Raw genomic sequence first — 25,883 nt, 5'->3', positions numbered from 1 at the left:
TTCATATCCGCCATGCATGCCGGGCAGCTCTCGCCCACCTTTGGCACACGGCGCTATACAGGCAGCCGTCCTGTATTGTCACCTCAGTGCAGAGACGTGATTGATTTGAGCTCGGAGCAGTGTTTTTGCAGTTCACATGGCTCGCAGCTCTCTCTCACACAGTGGAATACCTGGACTGAGGCGTTGAAAAGAACAAAGACGGGCTTTTGGTCCTTTAAAAATTGAGTAATGTCCTATTTAGAAAAAGCTCAGTTTACTAACAAGTCGGTAGGTTCCTGTAGGTTTATGAGATGGGTTTGTCTCACCTGTTTTCTGTGTACTGCACACTCCTTCACACAGGAAGTCAGGCTTCTCCCTCCCGAGTAAAATGGAAATGCGTATGATGCCAAGCACCTCCACGTAGCGTCCACGGGGATCAGCGCTAGCATGGCTAATGCTGTTACACCAGAAGTCGCTAATGAGCGAACCTTCCGCTTTACCTCTGCATACCTCCCCATAATTATCGCTTTCAGCTCCCACGAGTCCCCGTGGAGGGAGCGATGCAGGAAGAAGAGAAAGCAGGCGCCATACAGTGGACTCTTAAACTGCTGAGGGGCCTGGTGGAGCCTGGTGGAGAGGCTGAATTCACCAAAACACAGCCAGAGATGTTGCTCCTCCTAGACGTAGCATCGTGGTGCAGCCGTATCACATCAGGTTATGTGAGGACGGGGTCTTTCTAAGGAAAGCATCAAACCCTAACACCCCTGAGGCATGATGGGATATCTAAAGGCGCACTTTCCTTTTTCCTTGACTTGATTCTTTGCAGAGCTCAAACAGCGATTTCGCGCCGTCAGTTCTAGTGATTTGTTTGCATTAAAGGCATTTGCACAGACTATTTTTCCTCTCCTCTCTAATTTGCTTCAGCCATTTGCTCTCAATCGCACACGCGCAACAGTTCACAGTTGCACCTGTTGCTGTGAAATAGTTTGGGGGGCTTCAGGGGAAATGGATTTGACGAGAGAAAGTGCCGCCGGTGACCTCGCCTGCCAGTGAAGCAGCCGCTCTCCGCTCTCTTCCGTCTGCAGCTGTTAATGTCGACCTGCTTCAAGGGCCCCGTGCTCGCATTAACCGGCTTTACTTAAGCAGCCATTTTAATGAGAGATGGATCATCTTCCTAAAGGTAACCTCCATTATGGAAGCTTAGCCCTAATTTGTTGAACGTACTGTGACTGGAGACCCGGTCAGGGCCGACGGGACACTTCTCCTCTGCGTCGCACGCGGCTAGAGGACAATTGGGTAATGATCATATCAATTGAAGCATTATTCTTCATACGTCCTCCATCATCAGAGCGCGTTCGACACGTTAAAAGCTGGCGAGTGGAACTTCTCGCTGGCTGGAAGACGAAATATATAAGAATATAAAATGAATAAAACGGGTATAAATAAATACATAATTAGCTAACAGCTCTGGTATCTCTGCACAGCAGGTTTCCTCTAATGTGTTCATGCAAAGCTAGTAGATCACAAGCACATAAAACCCCAAATACAGAGTTTACTCTTACAAAGAAACTCATTACAGGACATGAAATAGATTATCATGTACCAGTTACATCTTTATATATCATCTTGATGATAACAAACAGCTCCTTGGGTCAGGAGCATTCATTGCTCATTGCATCCGGATGACTGAGAGTTAACATTGATGTCTTGGAGCAGTAAAAACCTGCTGATTGCACCTTTGGGAGCACAAAGAAGAACTATCCGTAGGAAGCAGCTCTGGCTTCCTGTGTCTGAAGCGTCTGGCTTGCGGCGCTTGGAAGCAGGCGGAGGCTGACTGTCTTCAGTCTCGTCAGCAGTCTGAACCGGACCGACTCTCTGACAGGTGATGAGAGGCGGCGGCGGCAACGCTAAACTGACAAGCTGTCACGCAGTATTCTTCCCTGGATATCGGTTTGCCAAAACCTGACGCCTGCGTCTCCTTTATTTTGGCGGGGAGGGGAAGTCAATTGGCTCACGTCAGTCGCGTTTGTGAATTTTGTGTTCCTCTATAACCTCATTTTCTCCGTCATACCTGGGTAGTCTTTATGGCCCATCTTCTTTCAGTGATGTATTGACTCTGAAGCACATACTTTGAGGCTGTAAAGAAATGTCATTCCACCAGTTATTGATACAAAACTAAATTGGTCTTTTTTTGTCAGTGACTGGAAAGAAATAACCTTTTTATCTCCCTGCCACAGTGGCTCCTAAAGTAGCTGTTATTTTTAACCTCTATCTCCTCCAGGAAAAGCGATGCACGAATGTTAAAGTTAAAGAATGCTCTCTTCGTCCCGTTGCAGGTGCCATCCTGGGACGCTCGGAGACGCAAGAGTGCGCCTACTACAACTCCAGCTGGGAAAAGGAGCGCACCAACCGCAGCGGCATCGAGCCCTGCTACGGCGATAAAGAGAAGCGCCGGCACTGCTTCGCCACGTGGAAGAACGTCTCCGGCACCGTGGAGGTCGTGAGGCAGGGCTGCTGGCTGGACGACGTCAACTGCTACGACAGGTATCCAGAAAATAATACTCTAATAATCTAATTTTACACCTTTTTGAAAGTACGAGTGGTTTCAAGCCAGCCCATCATGAAGAGGGCTCCGCTGTGAAAGCACTCTTTTTGTTGACTGGCTGCATTTCTAATTACCAGGCAGAGGAAATTGAAGTTGCTGTGTTCATCTCCAGCAGTAAACAGATATCAATAGTCGGTGATATTATAGTACCTTCCTTGCTTGAACATGAGCCTGGCACTAGATGCTGGTTTGAGCCGGTTCTGCTTGCGTTTTCCTTTGATTCCCGGGCGATAAAGTTGCTGTAGATTCTGCAGCCCGCACAGTTTGGGTACCTCTGCTCAGACGGCGCCGCCTCGCCTCCCTGGAGAGTCCAGAGCAAGTCGAGGGCGGCTGCCACTTCCTTTGGCTTTTATCTGATGACTGTGTGAGTGTGAAAGAGAGAGAGAGTGTGTGTGATTGTTAGTGTACGTGTGTGTGTATTGGCGTGTGTAGGAGTTATATTTTATAAATGTTTTTCTCTCATGTCTTCTGCAGCAGAGAGGAAGTGTGTCTGTGTGAAAGTGCGCGTATGTTCCTCGTGTGTTTGTGCGCGTTGATGCTCTTTAGAAAGCGTCTTCTGCAGTGAGTGCATTGAGAAGTGTGTGCGTGCACACGCAGATGATGGTTTTCCTGCGCCGCGAGTGTGCACTCACTCGCACTTACATAAAATAAATTGCTTCCATGTCCTTTGCAGAGAGGAGAGAGAGATTGGTGAGGTCCTTGTTTTTTAATTTCCTCCTCCATGTCCTCTGCAGTACCGAGTGTGTGGAGAAGAAGGAGGGCCCCGACGTGTTCTTCTGCTGCTGTGAAGGCAACATGTGCAACGAGAGGTTCCTGTACGCCCCTGAAGCGAGCCCGCAGAGCGACCCGCACCATTCAACCGCCTACAGTACGTACAGTCCAGCCTGCACACGCACATTATCTGTATTTAAGGCACTCGCATATATATATATATATTACTACTACCATCGCAAATCATTTACACAACGCCCAAGCTTCTACTTTGAAGACATAGTCCTCCACAAAGTGCTTCTCATCGTCATCCACTGGCATGAAATCTTGATATTAATATGTTAATAGTTCCTAATGTGTTTGCATGCAGTTTAATTTCAATTAATATGGTTTAAGTGATAGTAGCCCTGAAGCATTGAACCTACCATCAATCCCAATAATCCATAAGAGCTGCCACTCAACGCAGTGAACACAGAATCAGATAAAACAATGCTAACAGACAGATAACACTGATGAGACAATTAGCGAAGCAGTCACTTAATAACCGGATGTTTTTCTGCGGGATTTGAGAGTTCGCTCGGAGTAACAAAGCCGATCTGCAGAGGATACGACAGTAAGACTATTTCAAATGCAAAATGATGCCACTGCCTTGTGCCTTGTGCTCGTAACAGTGAGCGTGGCGGTTCTGGTGTCCTTGCACTCATCACTTTACAGAGAAATTGTCCAACAGGCCCGTCTGTCTTTTCGTATTTCTTTAAATGTGACTCTGAAACCTGCAGACACCCTGTGGAGAAAACCTCTCTGACAATCGCCCCGAGTGCCCCGTGATGCAGCTGGTGCAACCCCATCAGCCCCCCCCCCCCCAACTTCATTCCCCCCCCGAGGTCGGCGCTTTGACAGCACTGCCGAATCAGACTGTCACACCTTGTGATGGGAGGACGGGCTGAGCCAGCAGGCGTCACCCAGCGACTCCTGCAGGGGTCGGACGCAGTTCAGAGCTCTGTTATTTTTGGCAGGCGGATTACGTTATGTCACGAGATAGATTTGCTAATCCTGCTGCGTGTGTGTGTGTGTGTGCGTGTGCGTGCGTACATGGATATGATCCCAAAGCACAGTGGCAGTAAGCTGTGAGCAGAGTTGGTGCTGCACTTAGAGATGATGTAGCACAATGTCAGGCCAATCAGGCTCTCTCTTTATTTATTCTCTGTTCAGTCCATCATTGTTTTGATTTATTTTTGTTGCTATGAAGATAAAATGTTGTTCTTCTTTCCACTATCCTCTTTATCTCCCCGCAGCCACCTCCAACCCGTTTTCCCAGAAGCCCCAGCTCTTCAGCACTCTGCTGTACTCCCTGGTGCCCATCATAGGCCTGGCCGCCGTCGTCCTCTTCTCCTTCTGGATGTGGAGACATCACAAACTGGCCTACCCAGCGGCCCTCGTCCCCACACATGTAAGTCTTGCATCTAGACGGAGCTCCGAACACAGATCCTTAACCTCTGACAGAACGCTCATCACTGTTTCCAGAGGTCAACTGTCAATCAAACGGTGTGGCCGGGACTGTGGTGTCCTCTTTCCTCGAAGTTGCTGCTGATGCAGTTAGAGTTTCTCTTTTTGTCTGTTCAGCCACGGCGGCCATTGCGTCCCACTTCATCTGTTAATTGCAAACAAAGGGGAAATGCAAAACGCATCGGTTTCTGCGTCTCAAATGATTTATTCCTCGGAAACACACACTGTGCGTGCAAACACAAAAGCTTGGAACTAAACAGGAATAACCAAGAAAGTTATGTATGCACATAACGCTTGTATGGAGAGCAGGTTAAAGATCTAAAATGATGCATGAACTGCAGAAATTGTCTCATTCTGCTGCTTGTATTGTTTGACGTTTGGAGTGTGATACAGTAAAAACTGTGCTCTTTTTTTTTTTACCAACCTTCAACCTTCAGCACTGATCTAGTTTCTCAGCGGGCCGTAACAGCCTTGGCCAGAACAGTCGCACTGTGTGGACAGTTCACGTTGACGATAATTGCTTTTTCAGTTTCTTCCTTCGGAGTAGTATAGGAGGATGTGAGGAGCCCGTGTTCTGGCTCTCTTACTGGGCTGTCGTTGGGACGGTTCGTGCCGTGTCGGCCTTTTAATCGCACAAGATTGAAACAGACTTTTGACGCTCGTCTGATGGTGCAGTTGCTCATCTTTTCTTTTCCTGTTCCAAACTTGCCATCAGGCTTTTTCCACGGCTGCTTCGTTGGAAGAACCCCCATATCCACACGTCTGATCGCTTTCGTGTCTTCGCTTGAATTGGCCAGTTTCATCACCTTTTGCAAACTTTTGGAACATCTCCATTCTTGTCGGACTGAGAGTAAGGCTCCACATTCCTGATTCATTCTTTCTTTCATGACTTCGAGGCGGTTTTCACCCGACGGCAGCGGAGCTATATTCTGTGCTGCTCAGCAGCAGGGGAAAAAGAAAACCCATGCAGAGCTTCCACCGTATGGAAGAGGAGTCGGGGGCCTCTGCATTATTGATGAGGCTTTATATAGGCAAACAAAACTAAACACGGAGACGCTTGCAGCTCTGCCTCGGAGGATGGGGGTGGTGGTGGTGGTGGTGGGTGGTTCGTGCAGGGGAGGGAGTGAGGAGAGACGTGCAATTCTTTCAACTTAGTTATTGTATTTGCACAGTGCCAAAGCATCGCAGGGAAGAGATAAAAAGACAGTGACACAATACAATCAAATGCTAATGCGCATTGGAACAACAACAGCGCTAAGAGGCTTACAAATCATCCTACCTGGAAACGGATAAATGAATAAATACACAACATTAAAGAAAATACGAGCGACGGAGAGTGGATCAGATAACTAATGATGATGCAGCAAAAATATTCATAATGTCACAAGAGGAGGAAAATGAAATCAAACAGCCAGGGTGGAACAAATGGAGTCATGCCGGATGTGTATAATCGCGTGTGCAGAAGTATTTAATGCATGCACGAGTAGGTGTACAAGGACAGGAGGAGGAGAGGAGGTCACTCGTTCAAGCATGTGTTTGAACGTCAGCTCGGATGCTTTTTCTGGGAGGAGGTGATGCAGTAAGCCCCGCCCGCCTGCTCCGGGAAGGAGGCTAAAACAAGCGCGGGTATATTTGCAATCACTATCTGATACACGTTCAGTTGTTCCGGCATCAGCAGCTTGTTTTGTAACCGATTTAAAGCAGGAGATGGAGAGCAGAGAGGTGGATGCAGCGGGAGGGGATTTATTTCTCTCTCCTCTTCTTTGCGATGCACGGCGGGCCGCGGCGACTACGACAATCGCTCAAACAGCTCAGTCTTGCAAAGTCATCGACGACAGCTTCTAGCAATTCTTACACCTGAGAGTAAAAAGTCTATATTTTATCAGTGAAACTAGAAAAGCAGAAGCTTTAGTCATTTCTGCTTCATCATGCTTGTTCCTGTGCTGTTGTCCATTCGTCAGAGCGCAATGCTCTCTACGCACATGTATTTTTAATGCGACGGTTACAAATTGCCCACACTTGTTGCCAGTCATATTTTTAAGCGCCCCGTGCGAACGGGAAGTCGTGACAGCCGTTTTCCCAACATCCATGTGCTGCTTCTTTTAAAAACTGCCAGCGCTCCGCTTCACACTGTGCTCATTTAATCTAAATCTCTAATTAAAAGGAGCAGGAGTGTGCACAGAGATGTCACACATACACAATGCTGACTTCTGCTTTTCAGTAAAACCGTGTCCTTAGTTCTTCTTCAGGATGGCGCTGAAACTCCAGTTGTTTTTCATATTAATGACCACAACTAAATATATATATATTTGTCTCATGCATACAATTTTCTGCTCTGAATTTGGTCAGCGAGGGAGTTCATAGACACTGTTTTCTCTGCAAGGTAATGAGACATTAGAAGTAATTGTTCCCACTTGATGATCTTTAATGTGTTCATTATCACGGCACCGAGGAAACAAAGGAAGGAAACTAACCCGGTGCAGAGAGCTCCGGCTGTACTTCCACATCTAGGTGTCGGCTGGAGTTCATAAAGAAGATCGCATCAGAAAGTGCACGTTTTGATTTTCTTGCGTTTTAGACGCTACAGCCCTTCAAAAGATTGACTCCGGTGTGAGGTGCAGAGCATGAGTAACTTAATCGCATCCTGTCATTGTGCTCGTGGTTCTTCTGCATATTTGCCACCAAGCCTCCATTATTCACACCACAGTGCGAAGTGGAGGCAAACTGGAATTGATTGTGTCTGAGTACGCAGACCCACGGCTTTCACACGGAGCGGCCTGGAGCACTTTAAACATACGTCTGGACCCGATTTTCTTATCTCTATCCATCTCGCAGATCGATTCTGACCAAAATCTCATCATTTGCTTTATTATGGAGCTACTCGCGTCTTGTTTGTCTGGGTGCAGCTTTCCAAAAGGACTCCTGAAATGCGATGACAGTTGAGATTTAGACTTCCTCCAGTTTGGTCAACCTGAGCTCCGTGTTACTCCTTTCATTCACTCTCTTAACCCAACATTTCTGCCTCTGACATGATGTTCTGTTGGTACCTTAATGCATTTATTTTACTCATTCATCTATCGATCCACTTCCAGCTGCTCTGCTTGAGAGCATCATTTTAAGTTCCTAAAATATCCCGTCCTGCATCAGGACCAGCACAGACCTGGTGCCCGTCACGTGTGTCCCAAACCTTAAAGACGGTCCTGGTTCTGGAGAGCAGAAGGTCGTTCATCTCCTCCCTGTTATCTGCCTCTACTTCACCCTCTGACTGACAGGAAATAACGTCTCTGTTTGCTTCTTATGTTCTTTTTCAACAAGCACGCCTTTCACATTATGGTGGAGGTAAGAGATTGAAGTTGAAAACCATTTTAGTCCCCCCCCCCCCCCCCCCCTTTTTTTTGGGTTCAGAGCTCGGTATGAATCCTCCACCTCGATCCCAGACCACCATTTTGTTCTTCTCTTTGCTTTTTCGACAGCGTCTTGTTCACTCGGTCCGCAGCACATTTCTGTTGTTTTTCTCTGCCTGGGTTTATTGCATGGATGGATGTCTTTTCTGTTCCCTGCTCAAAATGTATTGTGCATGGTGGAAAGTGGCCAACGTGGCTCCGAATGCAGCCCCCTTTGTTCCTGTGTGAATGTCCACCTGTGATGTCGATGTAACGCACTGTGCCTGATGTGACCCAGTTTCCAGAGCGGTATCTGCTGGACCTATGGCTCGCCACGTCTCCCGTGCACAGAGACACGGCAGCACTCTTTCAAACTCCAGCTTCTCCATCTTATTTGCAGACTGAGGAGGAGCGCAGACACATTTTGCATAAGTAGGAGAATTGCCACTTACCTGGAACATATTTCAAGTCGGAGTGTGTAAATGACTTAAGTACAAGAGGAGCATAAGCCTTTTGCAAATGTACTTTGGCTCAAACTGGAGTAGAGGGATGGCTGCAGACATCACGGAATAAGAAAAGTCTCTGACAGAGTTTAGACCCCGGCTTGTTGTCAGTCCAGCCTCCCAGGCTAGCTCTCTTTAAGGTCATGTCAACAACGGTTTGCGTTTGATTTAACCTCAAGTTTTATGGCCGTATCCACACCAAGATATGACCTTAATATATGAGCTTTGGAGGCCCATTCAACGTCTATCTCTAAATCAAACGTAGCATTTTGATTCTACTTCGTCTGTGAAGCCAACGCAGACCTAAAGGACCCGCTCTGATGCAATACATGAAGGTGTAATCCGATTAGGCCATGGGAGACGGTTGAGGGTTGGGAAGAACGGCGTGAAGCAGCAGATTCTGTTTTCCTGCTTCCTGTGGTCTGCTGACTAAGTGTAATGCGCCCCCGCTGGAGGCCACGGCGCCCTGCGATCGGACAAGGGATCCGGTGACTCCCGGGGGAGGCCGGGCCGGGCCGGGCCGCCTCGTCAGGCCGAAGCCCGGAAGACAGACAGAGAGTTGCCAGAGACAATGCAGACGCAAAGAAAGAAAAGTTAGTTTTTTCATCCTCATCGTCGGGATCATCTCGAATGCCGGGAAGCTGTCGACATGTTGATGACTTGCATTGTAACACTGCTGGTGTTGAGGATCAGTCCATCGCCATCGAACTCATCAGTCGCATCTCTGTCGCCCGGCGTTGTCGCTGTGCAGGAATCCTCTCTGCTCTTATATCTTCAGATATAAGGAGGACTTGTTCTCTGTGTACATTCACTGGTATGTCGAGCACGCCTCAGGCCTCCGGGTTTCATTCCTTCTCATGCGTATCATGATCAGAGTCGGCATCACACATTTCAGAGCACAATGAATGCTCAGGAATTTGTCTTGGTGATGTGTGTGCCGACACACTGATGGCTGTCATTGTGCCACGACGCAGCAGGTCTTTCTGCAGACTCGTCTATGAATTACATAAAAATAACAAATTTGAAATGCTTTAATTACCAAGCGCAAAAACAGACAGGAAATAGTTTGGGGATGTTTCTGCACATTGAACAGTGATGGCACAAGTCGCCACATTCACAGCAGGGTGATCCTGGTTCTACCCCCGTCGTGGGGTAACTCTCCCCGTCGCCTGGCCGGCGTTCAGAGTGAAAGCGGCGCGTAGAGACAGCAGGTCTGCCTCACAGCTCTCTGTTAGAGGGGAGAAGGATTCAAGTAAACATGGCGGTTCCCTCTGCTCTGCCAGGCAGCTAGTGGAACACACACACACTGCTCCACCTAAACAACGTGTTTTTACTTCTATTCTTACAAGGCTTCTTGTGAATCTGCAGCTGCTACTATGTGAACAACCTCCACTCAATAACCGATGACACTGGATGCAACTTCCTCATCACTGCATCTAAGACACGAGTATCTCTATTCTGTCCAACAGTAGTTCCTTCTTGCTGTGAACTTGAAGCCACGAAGTTCAGCACCAGGAGAACATTTCCAAATGGATAAAAAAAAAACATAAAAGCTTCTCAATGACGTACAGTTTGCTTCTGCTGCTGCACAATCATCCTGTCAGGACAGGCGGTTAAAAAGACGTGTGTTTGTCTTTAAGAAAGGGTGGGGGCCAAACGTTCCTGTTTTTATTCCTCGCAGCCAAAGAGAACGCTTTATGTATATTTAATCTGTGGCTCGTATCGGTAGCAAACCTTTTAACCCAGAAGGGGGCATTTTATGTGAAGTTTAGAAAACCGGGATTGACGAGCTCTTTTGATATGGTGGTGCTTGAATGGATCCTGTGGGCCCCGGGGGCTTGAAACTTGCTCCAGCTTACCAAGCGCCTTGTGAGCCTCCAGTTCAAGTAAAAACATGAACATCGACAGGGGGGGGGGGGGGGGGGGGGCTGACAACAGCGATACAGAGGCATGGAGGTAACGTCGAGATTTTACAGAAGCATATCTGGTTTCATCAAAGGCCATCAGTCATGTGCTAGTCTTTCTCCTCCACCCTTTATCCTTTGGAAATGTGACTCCCTCACTGCATGCTTCTTTTTAACCTTCCCCCCTCTCTCTCTCTCTCTCTCTCTCTCTCCCTCTCTCTCTCTCGCTCTCTCTCTCCTCGCTCGCCCTCTGAAGTCACGTGAAAGTGATCAGCTTAATCCCGATCACCAGCTGTGTTTAACCTACTTTACATTTGGAACACTTGGCTTCCTCGCTCTCACTTTTGTTTATACGGGATTAGCATGAACACACGGCGCACGCATGAGGTTTGACCTGCCAGGGGTTTGTTTGTTTTTTACCCAAAATGCATTGTCCATTCTAATCGGCCTGCTTCATATTCCTCCATGCTACAGCCTGAGCTCTGTGTGCTTCGCTCGGTGGTAGTCGAGGTTTTACATCCTTCCCCACAGACTTCTCCTCTGCGACTGACTTGATTCAAACTGTCACCTTTCCAGTTACAATCCCGCTTCTGTAAACTCAAGCAAATGCAGCCTCGGGGGGTTTAATTGAGTTTAAAATGAATGAATCTAAACCCATATTTAATATGCTGTTCCCTCTCTGCCAAAACATGCAGCACTTCCTAAACCAGACTCTCTAAATTGCTTTAACGATCAAATAAAGCAAAGAACAGACCCATAAAATACATAAAGAAAGGCAGAATGAAGAATAACACTGTCCTCTGCCCTCTCTCCACAGGATCCCGGGCCCTCACCCCCGTCCCCCATTTTGGGACACAAACCGCTGCAGCTGATCGAGCTGAAAGCCAGGGGGCGCTTCGGGTGTGTGTGGAAGGCCCAGCTGCTGAACGATTTCGTGGCTGTGAAGATCTTCCCCATTCAGGTATTAAACTGTGAAACGTGTAGATGATGGGACGGGCAGCCCGTCGATGGAACAAACTGTAAAAGGCAATGAGGCGTCGCGACATAAAAGAGGCGGAAACTGTTTATTTTATTCCCGTGTTGAGCGATGAGCTTGTTGCATAAAGTAGAACGAGACTTCTTCAGACACACTTGGTAACAAACACGCCGGATGAAGCGAAACGTACAGATAAACGCTTCATTCTTCTACAGGGTTCTTTGCATAACGCTGTCGGACTCTTGCAGACTGATGACAGAAAGTAAAGGAGAAGGGGCGTAAAGGAAGAAGGGGCGTAAATGAGCGCGTTTCCATCTCTGACGCTGATAAACACCTGCGACTACCGCAGAGTCATTTGTCCCGATTATAACCTTTACTGCTAAACCTTAACATCTGCATCGTCTCTCTGCTCTCGTCCAGGACAAGATGTCTTGGCAGAACGAGTACGAGATCTTCAGCGTGAGCGGCATGAAGCACGACAACATCCTCCACTTTCTCGGTGCGGAGAAGAGGAGCAACAACCTGGACCTGGAGCTGTGGCTCATCACCGCCTACCACGAAAAGGTACGCCGTCCGGGACGGAGCGGCACCGCCAGCTGCATCTGTGCTTTTATTTTATTGAGTCATTTTCTTTTTGTTTTATAAAGAAATGCTCAGGTTTGAACAGAGACTTTTAACAAGCACAGGGGGGCGAAATAGCAGTCACTCCTAGCTAAGCTAAGCTAGCTTTACCTCGACACTGACGGTCATTAGAGGGGGAAAGGTCTGCTGCTGCAGAGGGTGAACGGATGAAAGCTGTTAGTGGTGCATCCAAAATAATTCAATCTAGTGTGTAACCCAAACTAAGACTGGAATGAACAAGTCCAAATAAGTACTCAGGTTTCCACAACTGAACCGGCGGTTGTTTGTCAAATCCAGACACATTGACCCAGTAAGACAACAAATAAACACAGCGCAGGAGTGATCTGATTATACAATATACTCGGTGCTGTTCTTTCTTTCCTTCTCTAAGCCGTGTTTATCCAGAGGAGCTGGATTTGGTGCTTTGTTAGCCCCGTGGTGCTTCACTCGCCCTCTCCACCACAGTCTCCGTAGCGTTGGGGGCTTTAAGTGCCTCGGTGTTTTGTGTGGAGAGCGATTCTCGCTTGCTTGAGTTTTCCCCGTTTCTCCGTGCGAGTTAAGGTTCAAATGTAAAGGTGGTGGGTGTGCCGGCGGGGCTTCAACCCAACAATGCACCTCTCGGTGAGCCACTTAACCCTGCAAGTGCTCCTCTGACTTGCAGAAGCTCTCCAAGTAGAAATAACATTGAATAAACTAGTTTTATAGGAGTTTTTAGGAAAGGTCATACGACAAGCACGGATTCGTGCCTCGCCAAGCGTGCGCTGTAATTATTGTGAAAGTCTTTAGGGGATACATAACTTAAACTCTAACCTACAAAAAAGCTTTTCCTTCCTGCCAGTTTTTCAGAGCAGGTGTTAAAATGTTGGCCACGTCAGCCGGGGCTGAACCTTCGCTTGTGTAACACAGCTGGAGCAGTGATTGCAGAGTTCACTCCCCTTGACAGCTGATTTATGCCTTGATGTTCGGTGCGTTTAAGCAGCTTCGTGTGTTGAGGTTTCAGTATCCGTAGCATGCAGTGGCTTGCTTGAAAGGACGCAGGCCCCTAAAAAAAACTCCCTGTAATTAAAATATTTTCATATCTTGGACCATGCATTCTTATTAATAGCTGCCAGGGATGATGTCTTTCTTTGTAACAATTTGACAGAAATGTAAAAATGCTGAATAAACCCAGGTATGAACACACTGCAGAGCATTTATCCTGATCTACTGTCTCCATCTGTTGGAGCTGCCTGCCCTCTAGTGGTCACTCCTGCAACTACACCTGTCTTTGGCCTTGCCGGAAGTGACCTTGTATCATATTGACATACATTATGTAAGAACAAAGATGTGTAGAAGATAAGGAATGAAGCAGACGCAGCTGGACTATCACTGCTGAACTCTTAGCCGTGCGTTTCTACTTCAGTATTTATTATAAATGCATGTCTTCAAATGGGATCAGTATCTAAAAATACTAAATACTTAAATATATTATTATATGATGTATGAAATGACCGCTCTGTCTCCAGGGCTCGATGACGGACTTCCTGAAGGCCAACGTGGTGTCGTGGACCGAGCTCTGCCACATCACTCAGACGGCGGCCCGCGGCCTGGCCTACCTCCATGAAGACATCCCGGGACACAAGGACGGACACAAGCCCTCCATCGCTCACAGGTTTCAGTTCGATCCATAAAGGCCTTTTATCAAAACGTTTGCATCGTGTAGACCGGTTCCAGGAGTTCCACACTAAATGTGTTGTCCTTGTTGTGTCTTAGGGACATTAAGAGTAAGAACCTGCTGCTGAAGAGTAACCTGACAGCCTGCATAGCTGACTTTGGCCTTGCTCTGCAGTTTGAGGCGGGGAAATCGGCAGGAGACACACATGGACAGGTACGGACACCTCGTCCACATCTTCAGCACATCTGTGAGCTGTGTCATGACTTTCTACTTGATTTTCTGTTCATGTCTGTGTCCCGAGGCTGACTTGTCACCTCTTGACCTGTCCCATTTGGACCCTCAGGTGGGGACGCGGCGCTACATGGCTCCTGAAGTCCTGGAGGGCGCCATCAACTTCCAACGCGACTCCTTCCTGCGTATCGACATGTACGCCTTCGGCCTCGTGCTCTGGGAGCTCGTGTCGCGATGCACCGCCGCCGACGGTGAGTCCCGACGCGACGCAATGTTGTGACGTGTGTTACGTTTACTTCAGATTAGTTTGAATTGTGTTTTAAATGCGTCTGTCAACAGGCCCGGTGGATGAGTACATGCTCCCGTTTGAGGAGGAGGTGGGTCAGCATCCGTCTCTGGAGGACATGCAGGACGTTGTCGTTCATAAGAAACTGAGGCCTATTCTGAGAGACTGCTGGCAGAAACACGCGGTGAGCGACGAGGAGACCCTTTTGTAAATATCCTAAATAAAGACACCAGGGATGTCAAAACGGGTGTAGTAGAAAACTGTCCTTTAAGTTGATTTTGAGCTAAATAATCCGATGTGTTAGATTTGTGTTTGTTTGTTTGAAGGCAGTGTTGCAGAGGAAGGCTTAGAAGAGACTTTGCGGTGAAATGTAACCTGGTTCTTTCGTTCCGAGACGCAGTAAGTCCCGTTAAACCCGCCCGCTCTTCTCTCAGGGTCTGGCCATGCTTTGCGAGACCATCGAGGACTGCTGGGACCACGAGGCCGAGGCTCGCCTGTCCGCCGGCTGCGTCGAGGAGCGCATCGGACAAATGCAGCGCCAGGCCCCCGTCATCGGCCCCGAGGAGATCGTCACCATCGTCACGATGGTGACCAACGTGGACCTCCAGCCCAAGGAGTCCAGCTTATGATCGGGCCGATCGACCGCTAGCGGAAACACGGATCAACACGAGCAGCCGGCCCTGGTTGGTTGGCGTAGTGTTTTTTTGTTGTTCTTTCTTTCCAATTTCCGTTTTTGTCCTCTTTTTTTTTTTTTTTTTTTCTTTAAGTGCGGGCCGCTACTCGCGTTCAGGAAACACCGTGCGCCCCCCCTCACCACATCCGTTGATATCCATTTTGATATGTGTGCGCCGGAGGATTTTAACGGTCGAAACTCTCGTCCCGAGCAAACGATTCAGGATAATACGACGACGTGCTGGGACGCCGACACTCGACAAACACTTTAATCATGTATTGTCTTTACACACACACACACACACACACACACATAGGAGGGCGACCTGTTCTGCTCGGTTTTCTACAGAGAGACAAGATCACAGAACTCTCGGTGCATTTTAGTGTAAAAGAAAAAAGAAAAGAAGAAAAAAAAGAGGAGCACCTGGCTCTCGATACATTTGCTGTTTTTCTCGTGTGCGTTTTTCTGAAGAAACGACTATCGTTCTGCCAATAAGCAACGGCTTCTGAATGTTTATAGTGTAATGCTGCTGTACATAGTGTATTATGGACCCAGACAACTTGGTAATCAAGCTTATTTTAAAGGTGGAAGGGGAGGGGGGGGTCCATTCTCAAGCATTACGACGATTAAAAGAAAACCATAAACCTCCTTCAACCAGGTATACCTCAGTTCAGATGGACACAGTTTCAATTAGTCTCCCTGTTCACAGTCATAGCTCACACTTCCCTTGGCTCTTCATGACATCCAAACAACCTGCTGTCAGCCACGGCGCTCATGGGTAATGTAGTCAGCAAAGCCTCTGTACACACGGCCATACACACTGGGAACTACAGTGTTCCTCCCCGTTCTCTCTCATCTGTCGTGTTGCTCCACTTTGATTTGTGACTGAATATTCACTTTTGTTTATTTCTTTTCTCTTTGAGATTTTCTTCTGATGATGATGATGATTGAAAAAAAAACAAAAAACAGAGAAAACCCCCCCCCCCACGATGAAAGTGATTTATCTTTTTTTTTTCGTTTTTTGGTTTGCCGTGTCAACTGTCATCCTAATATCTATCGCTGACGAGTGAGATCTGGATATAGAGTACATGTATTTATATCTCTCTGGATTAGCGCTGGGTACTAATGATACCTTTGATATTTGGTATCAAACTCTTGGAGCCTATTCGTCTGGTTCTTTTCATCAGACCCGTCACGTGTGGTCTGATTCTATTGATATTAACGAAACGGAGCGACCCGTGTGTTTGTTTTAGGAGAGGTGTCGCATGAAGTGCAGGGGTACCCAGCCCTGATCTGGATTCATACCTGTATTTAGCTGAGCCAGCTTGCTTTTGATTTGATTGCGCACACACGCATCCTTTTTTTTGTTTTGTTTTATTACTATCAAGAGTTTCTGCTCTCCTTTGATACACCTCAGGAAACTTTGCTACTCGCCACCAACTCGCATCATCCTCCTCCTCCTCCTCCTCACCACCCGTCTCGGACTGGAGTACCTCCTCTCTTGCTGATACTTACACTTTCCTCTCTCTCTAGACTCAGTTTAGCCGTGCTGTCATGCTCAAAAACATCGTCTCCGCAGGCTTTAAGACCAGATCAAATTTAATCTCGACACTAATCTCAGACCGGTACATTGTACCGGTCGAACCTTGTCAATCCCTCTACAGCTGTTTATTAAATCCTACGTCTTAGAGCAAGTATTTCCACTTTGGTGACATTTGAGCAACTGCTCGGTCCTTTCTATCTCTGGACATCTCGCTGGATAGACCGGCTTTAGACACAAGCAGCTGTGTGTTAACCCTTTTCACAATTAAAACCGATAAACTGTCACTAAGGTGCAGCTTTATGTCCCTCATACAGCGCTGACATGAATGAGTTTTGAAGCGACCGCACGGCTAGCTGCAGTGAGACGAGTGGAGACGAGGACTCTCTCCTTCATCCTGGTGCCATTTCTACGTATCCATACTCTTGTTACTCTTGTAGATGTCAGGCAAAACGGATGTATTTGTCATTGTAGTGACACAATGGCATTTTTTTGAGTCTTTTATTTCTTCTGAGGGACGTTGAACACCGGTGCCGGCAGACCTGCAGTCTCTCCTCAAGCTTTGGGACGGTTTCACAAGACGCAGTTTAAAATCTAGCGCTTTCAAATCTAATAAAGAATCATGCTTTCTTTACTGTACTGAAGTGCTCGAGATGATGAATAGTAGACGAGTTTGTGAGGGAAGTCACAGCAAACATCAAGTCTATAACTGAGCTAAACATTTGTTTAGAGTCCTAACATGTTCCCCACATATTCTGGTATTTACTAAAAGACTTCGATAAACTAGCTTAATACAAACAACTGACAAAAGGCAGTTTTCCACCAAACAACCCAGAAACAATAAGAACTAAAGAGCAGAAGATCTACATCTGTTAGCGTTCCTGTTGGACCTCTAACACGCTGACGATTAGGTGAATGAGGAGGAAGTGACGGTCGGGTTTGAGATATTATCTCAGTACAATATAAGACTATTGCAACAACACAGCAAACCTGAAGGAAGTTAAAGCCATCTTCTTATTCACTGTAGCACGAGTACAATATTCACATCGATATCGCTTCCCTTTGCTCCTGCTCTTTTTCAATTAACCGTCATTTGTCTGAGGTGAAACAGTCGGGGACAATTAGCAGCCCTTCAGCACTACCTCACTCGCAGGGATTTCTTCGGGGTAGAAAGTGTGGCAGAAACAACCAAAATCATAACCAGGTTCCTCCGGTAGGAAAGGGATTCAAAGTCCTTCAAACGGTTCCAGTTTGGGGGATTATTTTAAGGAGTAAACGCTCATTCCTCTCCATAAGTTTGAGATGACTCGTCATTTTTACCATTAAACTTTTCCAAGACTTAACAGATGGCTTCTTTTTTTTAAAACCTAAAGGAAAAACACCAGTATTACCTTTTTTATCTCCAAGTTTGTGTCCAAAAGTGTAAAACTCACCAGTATTTCAGCAGCCAAGTGGATTTAAAAAACTGCCTCCAAGGTTTGTTTCCTGCCAAAGTGGCTGTTACAGTTGACGTATCAGCCACAGCAACAACAACAACGTGCCAGTTTTTGGTTGGCGGTCACATCCCATCTTCAGTGTTAAACAGCTGGAGTTTAAACGGCGCTTGAGAAACCGGCCCAAACCAACCAACACCATTCAGGGATTCAGTACTATGCTTTTCTAAGTTCGAGCAAGTTATATGCAACCAGTGCCGCAAACGACCCTACACTGCTGTAGGACCAGCTGCAGGAGTGACTTTCAATACGCAGACACACAAATAACTTGTAGCATTTTAATTTCTCTTCTTTTTAATCCGTTACCTTGCATATTGATGTGTTGTATTTATTTTTTAATTTACAGGCCTGAGGTTTTGGTTATCAGAACTCAGGTGCAACTCTGAATAATGTCGTAAGGGTTGGCACGATATACGGTTGTTGTTGTTGAGGGGGGTGGGGGGGGGGTTCAGTTATAATTCAGGAAATACTTTCATTAATTCAAAAAGAAAAGATATAAACTGTAACGTGCTTCTTTCTATTCAGTCTATGGACAAACGACCGAGAATGATTGTTCTTCAGACTCCTGGGTTCCAGTATTGTGTGTGCTTTGGTGGATTGAGCCCGGCCCTGTGTAACTCTAGAGGGCTCTGGGTTTGGCTGGTTTCGTGTGATTGTGCCCCGTCGCTGTAGAAACTAGTAAAACCAACGCACTGGGAGATCCATTCATACACCTCCTGGTTGTACGCTGACCTGCTCTGAGGGCATTGAACTAGCAGGCTGACCCCGTACACGCCAACCACAAAGAGAAGAACAATTCTGTGCATTGAATATAACAGACCACGCTCCACATGCGCTCTTTAAGAAGCATATCGGTTTATCCCAAATAACTTTGTCTTCATCTGAACCTGCGTCCAGATGTGAACACTTCTTTGCTTCCCCTCAGGTCTGGACTATCTCAGCAGATCTGACCCGGACATGGTGTCACTTAAAGGTGTATGAATGGGTTTCCTCAGCATGCAGCTTTACGTGTTTCTATCTCGACCTCCTCTCGCCCAGCGCCTCACATTGCTGTGCATATTAACTACCAGTGAAACATTTGTGTCTTGTTGCCCCACTATTTTAAGCAGTCTAGGATCTGTACAGACATGAGAACATAAATACCTGTATCAACTATATACTCTGAGCTGAATCTTTATAAGTGCGTGTTGAACTTCAGTGTTTCCTCTTCATTCATTTCTACTTTTCTTGTGTTTTGCCTCGGCTCGGTCCAGCTCATGACTTTAAGTTAAGCTTTGTGTCAGCTGAAAGCTGGAGGCTCATTGGAGTACTTTGTAAAGCATCCAAGTAGGCACTTAAGTTACACAAATATCCAACATGGCGTTCCTCAAGGTACCTACTCGGTTCCCCTGACAGTTGCAATTTGAAGAATCCCCAAAGCTCTTAACCTCTATAGCCCGAGCGGAGACCATTTGGGCTTCGAGCAAGACCGTTTAGAGTGGTACCATGGTTCCGAATGGACTTTATATTAAGAAATATCAAAAATGCTCCAGACATATTAAATATCGAATTAATGGGAAAAGTCCGAGCAACATCATCATACCAGCCACTGTAAACACTGCAAACACAATTATACATGAACTAATATCATATCTGGAAGATATCTAGAAGATTTGCCACAATTTTGGCCAAAAATCGACGACCTATGCTCTCTCTCACATCACGGAGCATGGATCGCACATGGCGGATGAACACATGCAGGAGGGGCACGATTCGACCCGGAAACGCACAGCGGCGTCGAAATTACTCTCTTTCAAACCGTTCAAAAGTTATGGGTATACATGCCAACATCAGCGACAGGTCACGAGAAAAGAAATTGGGTAAAAAAAAACTTACGTTTTGACGGTTTTGGCGATGAAAAACGGATTTATTCCAGCCGATTACGGCACAGCTCTAACCGCCATGTTCTGCTGCGTGTTTGTGACTGGTATCAATGCGCTGGGAGAATGAACGACAAAATGGCACCCGATTCTGTGAGGTGGACCAATCCATTTCGAGAGGGGTGTTCGCCCAGCATTTTGCGATTTTTAGTCAGTAAACAGACAGGGAGATTCTCAAACACCCCCGCATGGCTACCGTTGGACTATCCCGCGTCTAAAAGGTGTTTCATTAATAAATCGGCAGATCACAGGCCTTACCAGGTCACATACACACATTATGAGCCATTTATGTTTATGATTGACAGATATGACACATCATAACTGCTCAAAATTATTCTAAATGGTGTCAAACTGCTTTATTATGATGTATTGAACACTCTTAGTGATAAAGCAAGTGAATATATAGTTAATATGTAGTTATATAGTATATGAAATGAGTATACAGCAATGCAACAGCTGGTTCCGAAAATCAAAATTTAGATTTTCATGACCATTTATGCTGGCCTGCTTCACTCTGTCAAAGTAAAATATGTTGTGGGGACATGTAAAACGTGTTGTTCTATGACTGTGGCGTGGTTTTAGGCCAAGCCAGGCATTATTTTAAAAAAAATATTCAATACAAGTGCTTTTTTTCAGGCGAACTGGAACGTTTTCAATTTGAGCTGTGCCATAAGTGTATCAGCTATTAACCAGTAACATATAAACAATATTTACACAATTCAACACATCTCACAAGTGTTACCAGTATTAAACCATCAAAATTATTAAAATAGACCTTGTAGTTAGAGCTCGGGACTCTTTTGAGTATGGGTATGCAATTTTCGAGCAGAGGGCTAAAAATAGGGCTAGGGCTATAGAGGTTAAACATCAGTTGCAATACTCCACGTGACAAAGCAATCACCCACTACAGATACTTCATTCCAGCATCTCCATCTCCTCCTTTTCCCACTGTTGGTAAGAATTTTAGAGGAAACATTGAACTCCAATGGCCTCGCGACAGCAGGATAAGTCTGGTGGCCAGGACGGAAATTTGTACAAAAACAACCCAAAACACTACAGGCGTTTTTCGACCCCACATTTCTCAAGGCTCTGGAGCAGCAGCGCTGATCCAGGATCTGCCAACGCAGCATGTCATGGTAATGACGCTCACAGGGTTTCTGGTTTTCAAGGCTGGAAGTAACCAATAAATCCGATAGTCACAAAAACGTCTCTAAAATGATGAAAATGTTTATTTTTTTGTTTTCTATACTCCTGATACATGTGACTGTGCGTTTTATTTTGCTGACTAAAAGATGTGAAAACAGGACAAGAAACTTATGTCTGGAATTTCAAACTGGAGTTCTTGAGACCTCCCAGTGAAGGGACAAGGGAGGATCGGAGGAAAGTCCTCTTGGTAAAGTATTACAGCCGAGAAGAAGCTTGAGAAACCCTGGAAGCATTATCACAGAGACCAACCAGATCCCTGATCAGCGCTGTGACTCTGGGCCGTGTTTTTATCAGCTGAAGTGATCCACGTGATGTAAATAAATGTGTTTTTAGATTGTGAATGCTGATGTTCGTCTTCTTTTCACTGACTGAATCACATCACTACTTCCTCCTCGTTTATCCGTCGGCTGCAGGTAGAAGTTAGAAAGCCTTTAGTCAACAATTCGTTTAACTGCTGATGTTTAGATTTTACAGGATGAGTGCAATAAAACCCAGAAGATATTCTAGATTACATGAAAAATACCAGAGTACCTTGAGCAAGAACGTAAAAATCTACCAGAAGAGACGATAAGAGAATTCAATTATTATTACTGTCACGAATCAAATGAAAAACAGTTAATTTATTGTTGCAGGACTGAGGGAGCATCCTAAGTCCTCTAAATGTTCCGGTACACGGTGTGTTATTAATAGACATGTTAACTGCATGTATGTACAGTATGTGCAGTGTGTTTTGTCCACGATGTAAACATTGTGGATGGTGAGTGTAGACATCCACCACTAGGTGGCAGCATTCAGCAGGTGAAGTGCTGACACCAGCGTGACATTTCTTTCCACACTTAAATTAAATTGAAGAAGGAATTTGGGCTAAAAGATGGTCAAAATCAGATGACCGGTGTCTTGTTTTAATATAGATTTTATTTCATCATATCCTCAACAGTAATGCAAAACTCTTTATATTTTGTGATTATTTACAGTAACTAGTTGTCCAAACTCGGCTCCAGAACACACTTGGTATTCAGAGAACATGTAAAATAATCCTGACTACTGGTGTAGGTTTCACATACTGGCAGCCATGTTTTCTCCCTGGTTTAATTTTGGTTGTCCAGTTCAGTAACCTCAGAAGCTTCTTTCGTCTGTGTTGTTTTCAACACTTTCCCCAAATCTCTCAGCAATTATTTCACCTTTTATCTCTGCGTTGAGCAGAAAACACAGCCAACAAACGTCCACATAAAGTCCAAATGTATGCAGGGTCCTAGCCGAACGCCGACATGGCCCACTGCTTGACGTCCGTGGGGCATTGTGGGTACTTCTGCAGGGCCTCCATGATCTGACTGTGGTCCAGCATGAGTCTCATCAGCTGGTACTCCCTCTGGGTTTTGGCCGAGGAGCTGTCAACCGGCCGGATCAGCTCCAGCTGCTGCAGGTGCTCGAAGGCCTGAGGACGAAGTGTTGGTGTCAGTAAATCAGAGTCGTCCATCTTTATATTAATATATACGAGCTAGAGAGCCTGTACACGCACCTTCAAGATGACCGGCTGCTCAAAGTTATACATGGAGTTCGACTTCCTCTGCAGGAACTTCTTAAACTCTAAAAAACAGAAAGATTTACTTGTTATACACAAGGAATAACATTCTGGCTGACATGTTAGAGCTTTGTTCTTTTAAATTGCACCCACATAAAGTGGCTTCTTTTCTTGTTTGCCTAAGTGCTAAAGAGTCCGTTTTTCCATGCCTCCATCCAGTCGTACCGTTGTGAACCATTTGCAGATTGAACGGCTCTCCTTCGTAGACGTCGTTGAGGTGTTTCATGGCGATGATGAGGCACAGCTCCAGGATGGACAGACCTACGGAGAGAGAAAATAAAACACAAATATAACAGCTGTGAACTCTTTAGAGAGTCTGAACAGAGTAAGACCTTCGTCGGTTTTTACCGTGGAGCATATTCGCGTTGGCGTCGGCAAAACACAGTCTGCTGGCCTCCAGCAGGTCTGCAGGTTTGATGGCAGGTTTGGCAACAGACACTCGACTCAGACACAACATCTGGAGATAGAGAGTTAGGGTAGCGAGGTCTCAAACCAAATGACAGGTGTGGTTTGTTACAATTGAAATAAAGGGGTGTTGTACCAGCAGCATGTGCATTGAGCGGAAGTCCTTGCTGGAGTTGAAGTGTCTCTGTAAAACATCCTCCACTGATTTGTCTTCACACAGAGTCTGAAGAAAGAAAAACAGGAGAGACGGTTCAACTTAATGTACTCGTGTCTAATTCCAGATGTTTGAAGCCCCTCGGTTCACCTCTATGCTGGCGTTCCAGTCCAGAGCGAACTTGTCGTCCGGGAAGTCGTCCGGCAGGCTGAGCTGGGTCCGGACCCGGTCCAGGTACTCGGTGAACGTCGGGTTGCTCAGCAGGTGGATCTGACGGTGGGAAAACCGAGACTTCACGCGCTTCTCCAGCAGCTCCAGAACGTCCTGGATGAAAGTTACACCGTCAACACTGTCGGTATTATCCCAAAAAGGCCTGGGTGACTGAGTGAGGCTCACCAGTCTGCAGGTGATGCCGACCACAGCGATGGGAGCCTGGGCGGACTGGGAGACGTCCAGCAGGTTGTAGAGCAGAGTCTGGTTCTTGTGGTGGGCGAACAGGTCGAACTCGTCCAGAACGAACAGCACCGGGCGGCTGCTGCTGCGATCGCCTGGACGGGAGAAAGAGTAACGTGTGAAACCCAAAAAGAAACTGTAGCCACACTCTTAAATCTAGACGCTACGTGTTCTGACCTTTCTTCAATGCCTCCAACAAGAAACACAGATTCTCTGCAAAACTTCCCTGAAACACAACAGAGGCAGGTTTTTAAAGCTGTTTTCTTGCATCATAACTGACAAAACTCTTTCCAAACACTCACAAACACTTTGTCTCCGACAACGTTCTCCAGGTGGAGCTGCCGCGTTATTTCTTTTAGCGCTATTCTGTCGTCGGTCTGCAGGAGACCTGAAGCAAACAGGCAAGAAATGGATCTTATTATCTGGACATTTGGACAAAATAATAATGAAGTAAAGGTTTATCTCTGGTGGATATGTTTTCTATCGCCTTAAAATGAGAAATCCCACAAAATGTCTTCATATTCAGATCCTTGAATTCAGGTTTGGTGGAGAGTCAGCACTTGTACCATTGAGGTGAACCTGTAGCAGGCTTTTCTGTGCTTCTTTTTCCTCTAGCAGGTCTCGCAGGACACACTTCAGCAGCTGCGGACACAAAACACAGACATCAGACAACGCACCCTTTGTTGTCTTTTACCCATAAGCTCATTGTATGATCCGGCTGCAGAGGCTCACCATAGTTTTTCCTGCTCCTCTGGGGCCGACGATGAGCACGGAGTTGCTCTCCCCGTGGACGGCGGTCCGCTTCAGCAGCTCCAAGAGGTGTCTGAAAATACACAGCTTTCACTACAATACCCATAATGCTCCTACAGTTGTAGGAAACAGTGCGTTCTATAGTTAAAAGAGAAACTTATTGTCTCTTTTTCCTGATGAGTGTAAATGATGAAAGGCTCAGTGGTGGAGTGTCTACCTGCTCTAGAGAGCAACACCTGGGACACTTGTGTTGTGTTCAGGTCAGCTGGGAATATCCCTCGCTAAAGGAGAAAAGCAATCTTAAAAGTGTATTTTCCACCTACTTGTGTTGCGCTTCCACTCCCTCCGGCCTGTCAGGGAGCCGCTGATGACAAAGCCGCTCCCTTAACGTCTCCTGAACCTGAAAATCAATAAAGACATTACAGCGACACATCATCCATAAACAGGTTAGAGGAGAATAAGTCAGGTTTGCTGATACACACCTGTGAGATGCATTCTCCCACTGGCAAATGAGTCTTTGTTATCTTCCTCTTACTCATGATGCTGCGACTCTAACCTGCAAAACATGTCAAATACATATTTGTGTTTCCCAAGATGTGCTGCAGGGACTTCCTATGGTCCGTAATGTAAAATGCACTAACTCGCTTTGTGATACATATGTGCATTAATGCTGTAACATTAGATAAACTCCATCATAAATGAGGACAAATCACAATTTAGCATGTAGATACTGCAAAAAGACATAGTTTTAATACAATTTCCACTTTATTAACTACCTCTGACGTGTGTTAGTCTGTTAAAATTTGCCGGAAAGCAAAGATGTGTCGTAATTTACGAATAGAGTTTGGCACCACTTCCCCTCCACGCGGATCTGAACTACTTTGACTGTTTACTTTACGTTAACGTCAGACTGTCTGGTGGTGTACACACATCAAATAATAAAGAGACATACCTGGTAAACACAGGAGTTCTCCTCCAGCGTGGTCTCAATCTTCGCGGGAATACCGCTCTGCCAGCTATGACGACTTCCGGCTTTGACGGATTCTCGGGCTCTGATTGGCTGAGGGTCAGAATAGAATGGAATAGAATAGAAATGCACTGTCACCATAAATACAATATATACATACATGTATTACTACTTTTACTATTAATATCAATATAAATAAATAGTAATATCTGTCAATTGAAGTGTGCTTAAGATACACATTTATACCCCTGGCTGTGAATGAAGATTACACATATTTATATATATATATAATATATATATAAATATGTGTTCATTCTCCAGAGCTTTCAACCCCACCTCACAGTCTTCATCAGCAGTTGGTGTTTGACATTTTTTGGCAATA

At 46.0% G+C, this 25,883-nt stretch overlaps 2 protein-coding genes across 3 annotated transcripts in view; one reads left to right on the top strand and one right to left on the bottom strand.

Moving 5' to 3' along the window:
- Window positions 1-21,531, top strand: part of LOC142952775 (activin receptor type-2A-like) — a 30,327-nt gene extending 8,796 nt beyond the window's left edge. Inside the window, exons 2-11 of the mRNA XM_076094716.1 lie at window positions 2,316-2,523; window positions 3,319-3,452; window positions 4,591-4,745; window positions 11,409-11,552; window positions 11,988-12,131; window positions 13,694-13,839; window positions 13,941-14,055; window positions 14,186-14,324; window positions 14,413-14,543; window positions 14,794-21,531. Coding sequence (XP_075950831.1) covers window positions 2,316-2,523; window positions 3,319-3,452; window positions 4,591-4,745; window positions 11,409-11,552; window positions 11,988-12,131; window positions 13,694-13,839; window positions 13,941-14,055; window positions 14,186-14,324; window positions 14,413-14,543; window positions 14,794-14,988 — 1,511 coding nt within the window. The 3' untranslated portion in view covers window positions 14,989-21,531. The remainder of the gene's footprint in view (window positions 1-2,315; window positions 2,524-3,318; window positions 3,453-4,590; window positions 4,746-11,408; window positions 11,553-11,987; window positions 12,132-13,693; window positions 13,840-13,940; window positions 14,056-14,185; window positions 14,325-14,412; window positions 14,544-14,793) is intronic.
- orc4 (origin recognition complex, subunit 4) lies at window positions 21,256-25,575 on the bottom strand. Of its 2 annotated transcripts, none has more exons than XM_076094717.1 (14): window positions 25,487-25,573; window positions 25,017-25,090; window positions 24,858-24,934; window positions 24,517-24,607; window positions 24,351-24,426; window positions 24,087-24,172; window positions 23,962-24,010; window positions 23,728-23,879; window positions 23,482-23,655; window positions 23,314-23,400; window positions 23,121-23,229; window positions 22,938-23,033; window positions 22,710-22,777; window positions 21,256-22,625 (listed from the first exon to the last, which is right to left on the bottom strand). In XM_076094717.1, exons 2-14 carry the CDS (start codon window positions 25,071-25,073, stop codon window positions 22,443-22,445), a joined length of 1,305 nt encoding a protein of 434 aa, XP_075950832.1. In that variant the 5' UTR covers window positions 25,074-25,090; window positions 25,487-25,573; the 3' UTR covers window positions 21,256-22,442. The 2 variants fall into 2 exon arrangements, 1 of the variants encoding a protein (XP_075950832.1); XR_012954715.1 differs by having other exon boundaries at window positions 22,553-22,625; window positions 22,866-23,033; window positions 25,487-25,575.
- Window positions 25,576-25,883: the final 308 nt, after the last annotated feature.

The sequence above is a fragment of the Anarhichas minor genome, unplaced genomic scaffold (genome assembly GCF_050575085.1).
Source record: "Anarhichas minor isolate MPS153535 unplaced genomic scaffold, ASM5057508v1 ptg000018l, whole genome shotgun sequence".
NCBI lineage: Eukaryota > Metazoa > Chordata > Actinopteri > Perciformes > Anarhichadidae > Anarhichas > Anarhichas minor.
The sequence above is the reverse complement of the archived record's forward strand: the minus strand, read 5'-3'. Positions and strand labels throughout refer to the sequence as shown.

Excerpts from the sequence above, each read along its gene's own strand:
- orc4 (XM_076094717.1), bottom strand. The coding sequence starts at position 25,073 with ATGAGTAAGAGGAAGATAACAAAGACTCATTTGCCAGTGGGAGAATGC. Across the intron at positions 24,427-24,516 it reads GAGGAGCAGGAAAAACTATG|CTGCTGAAGTGTGTCCTGCG; the intron begins GTGAGCCTCTGC and ends TTGTGTCCGCAG. Across the intron at positions 23,880-23,961 it reads GTTGGAGGCATTGAAGAAAG|GCGATCGCAGCAGCAGCCGC; the intron begins GTCAGAACACGT and ends TCTCCCGTCCAG.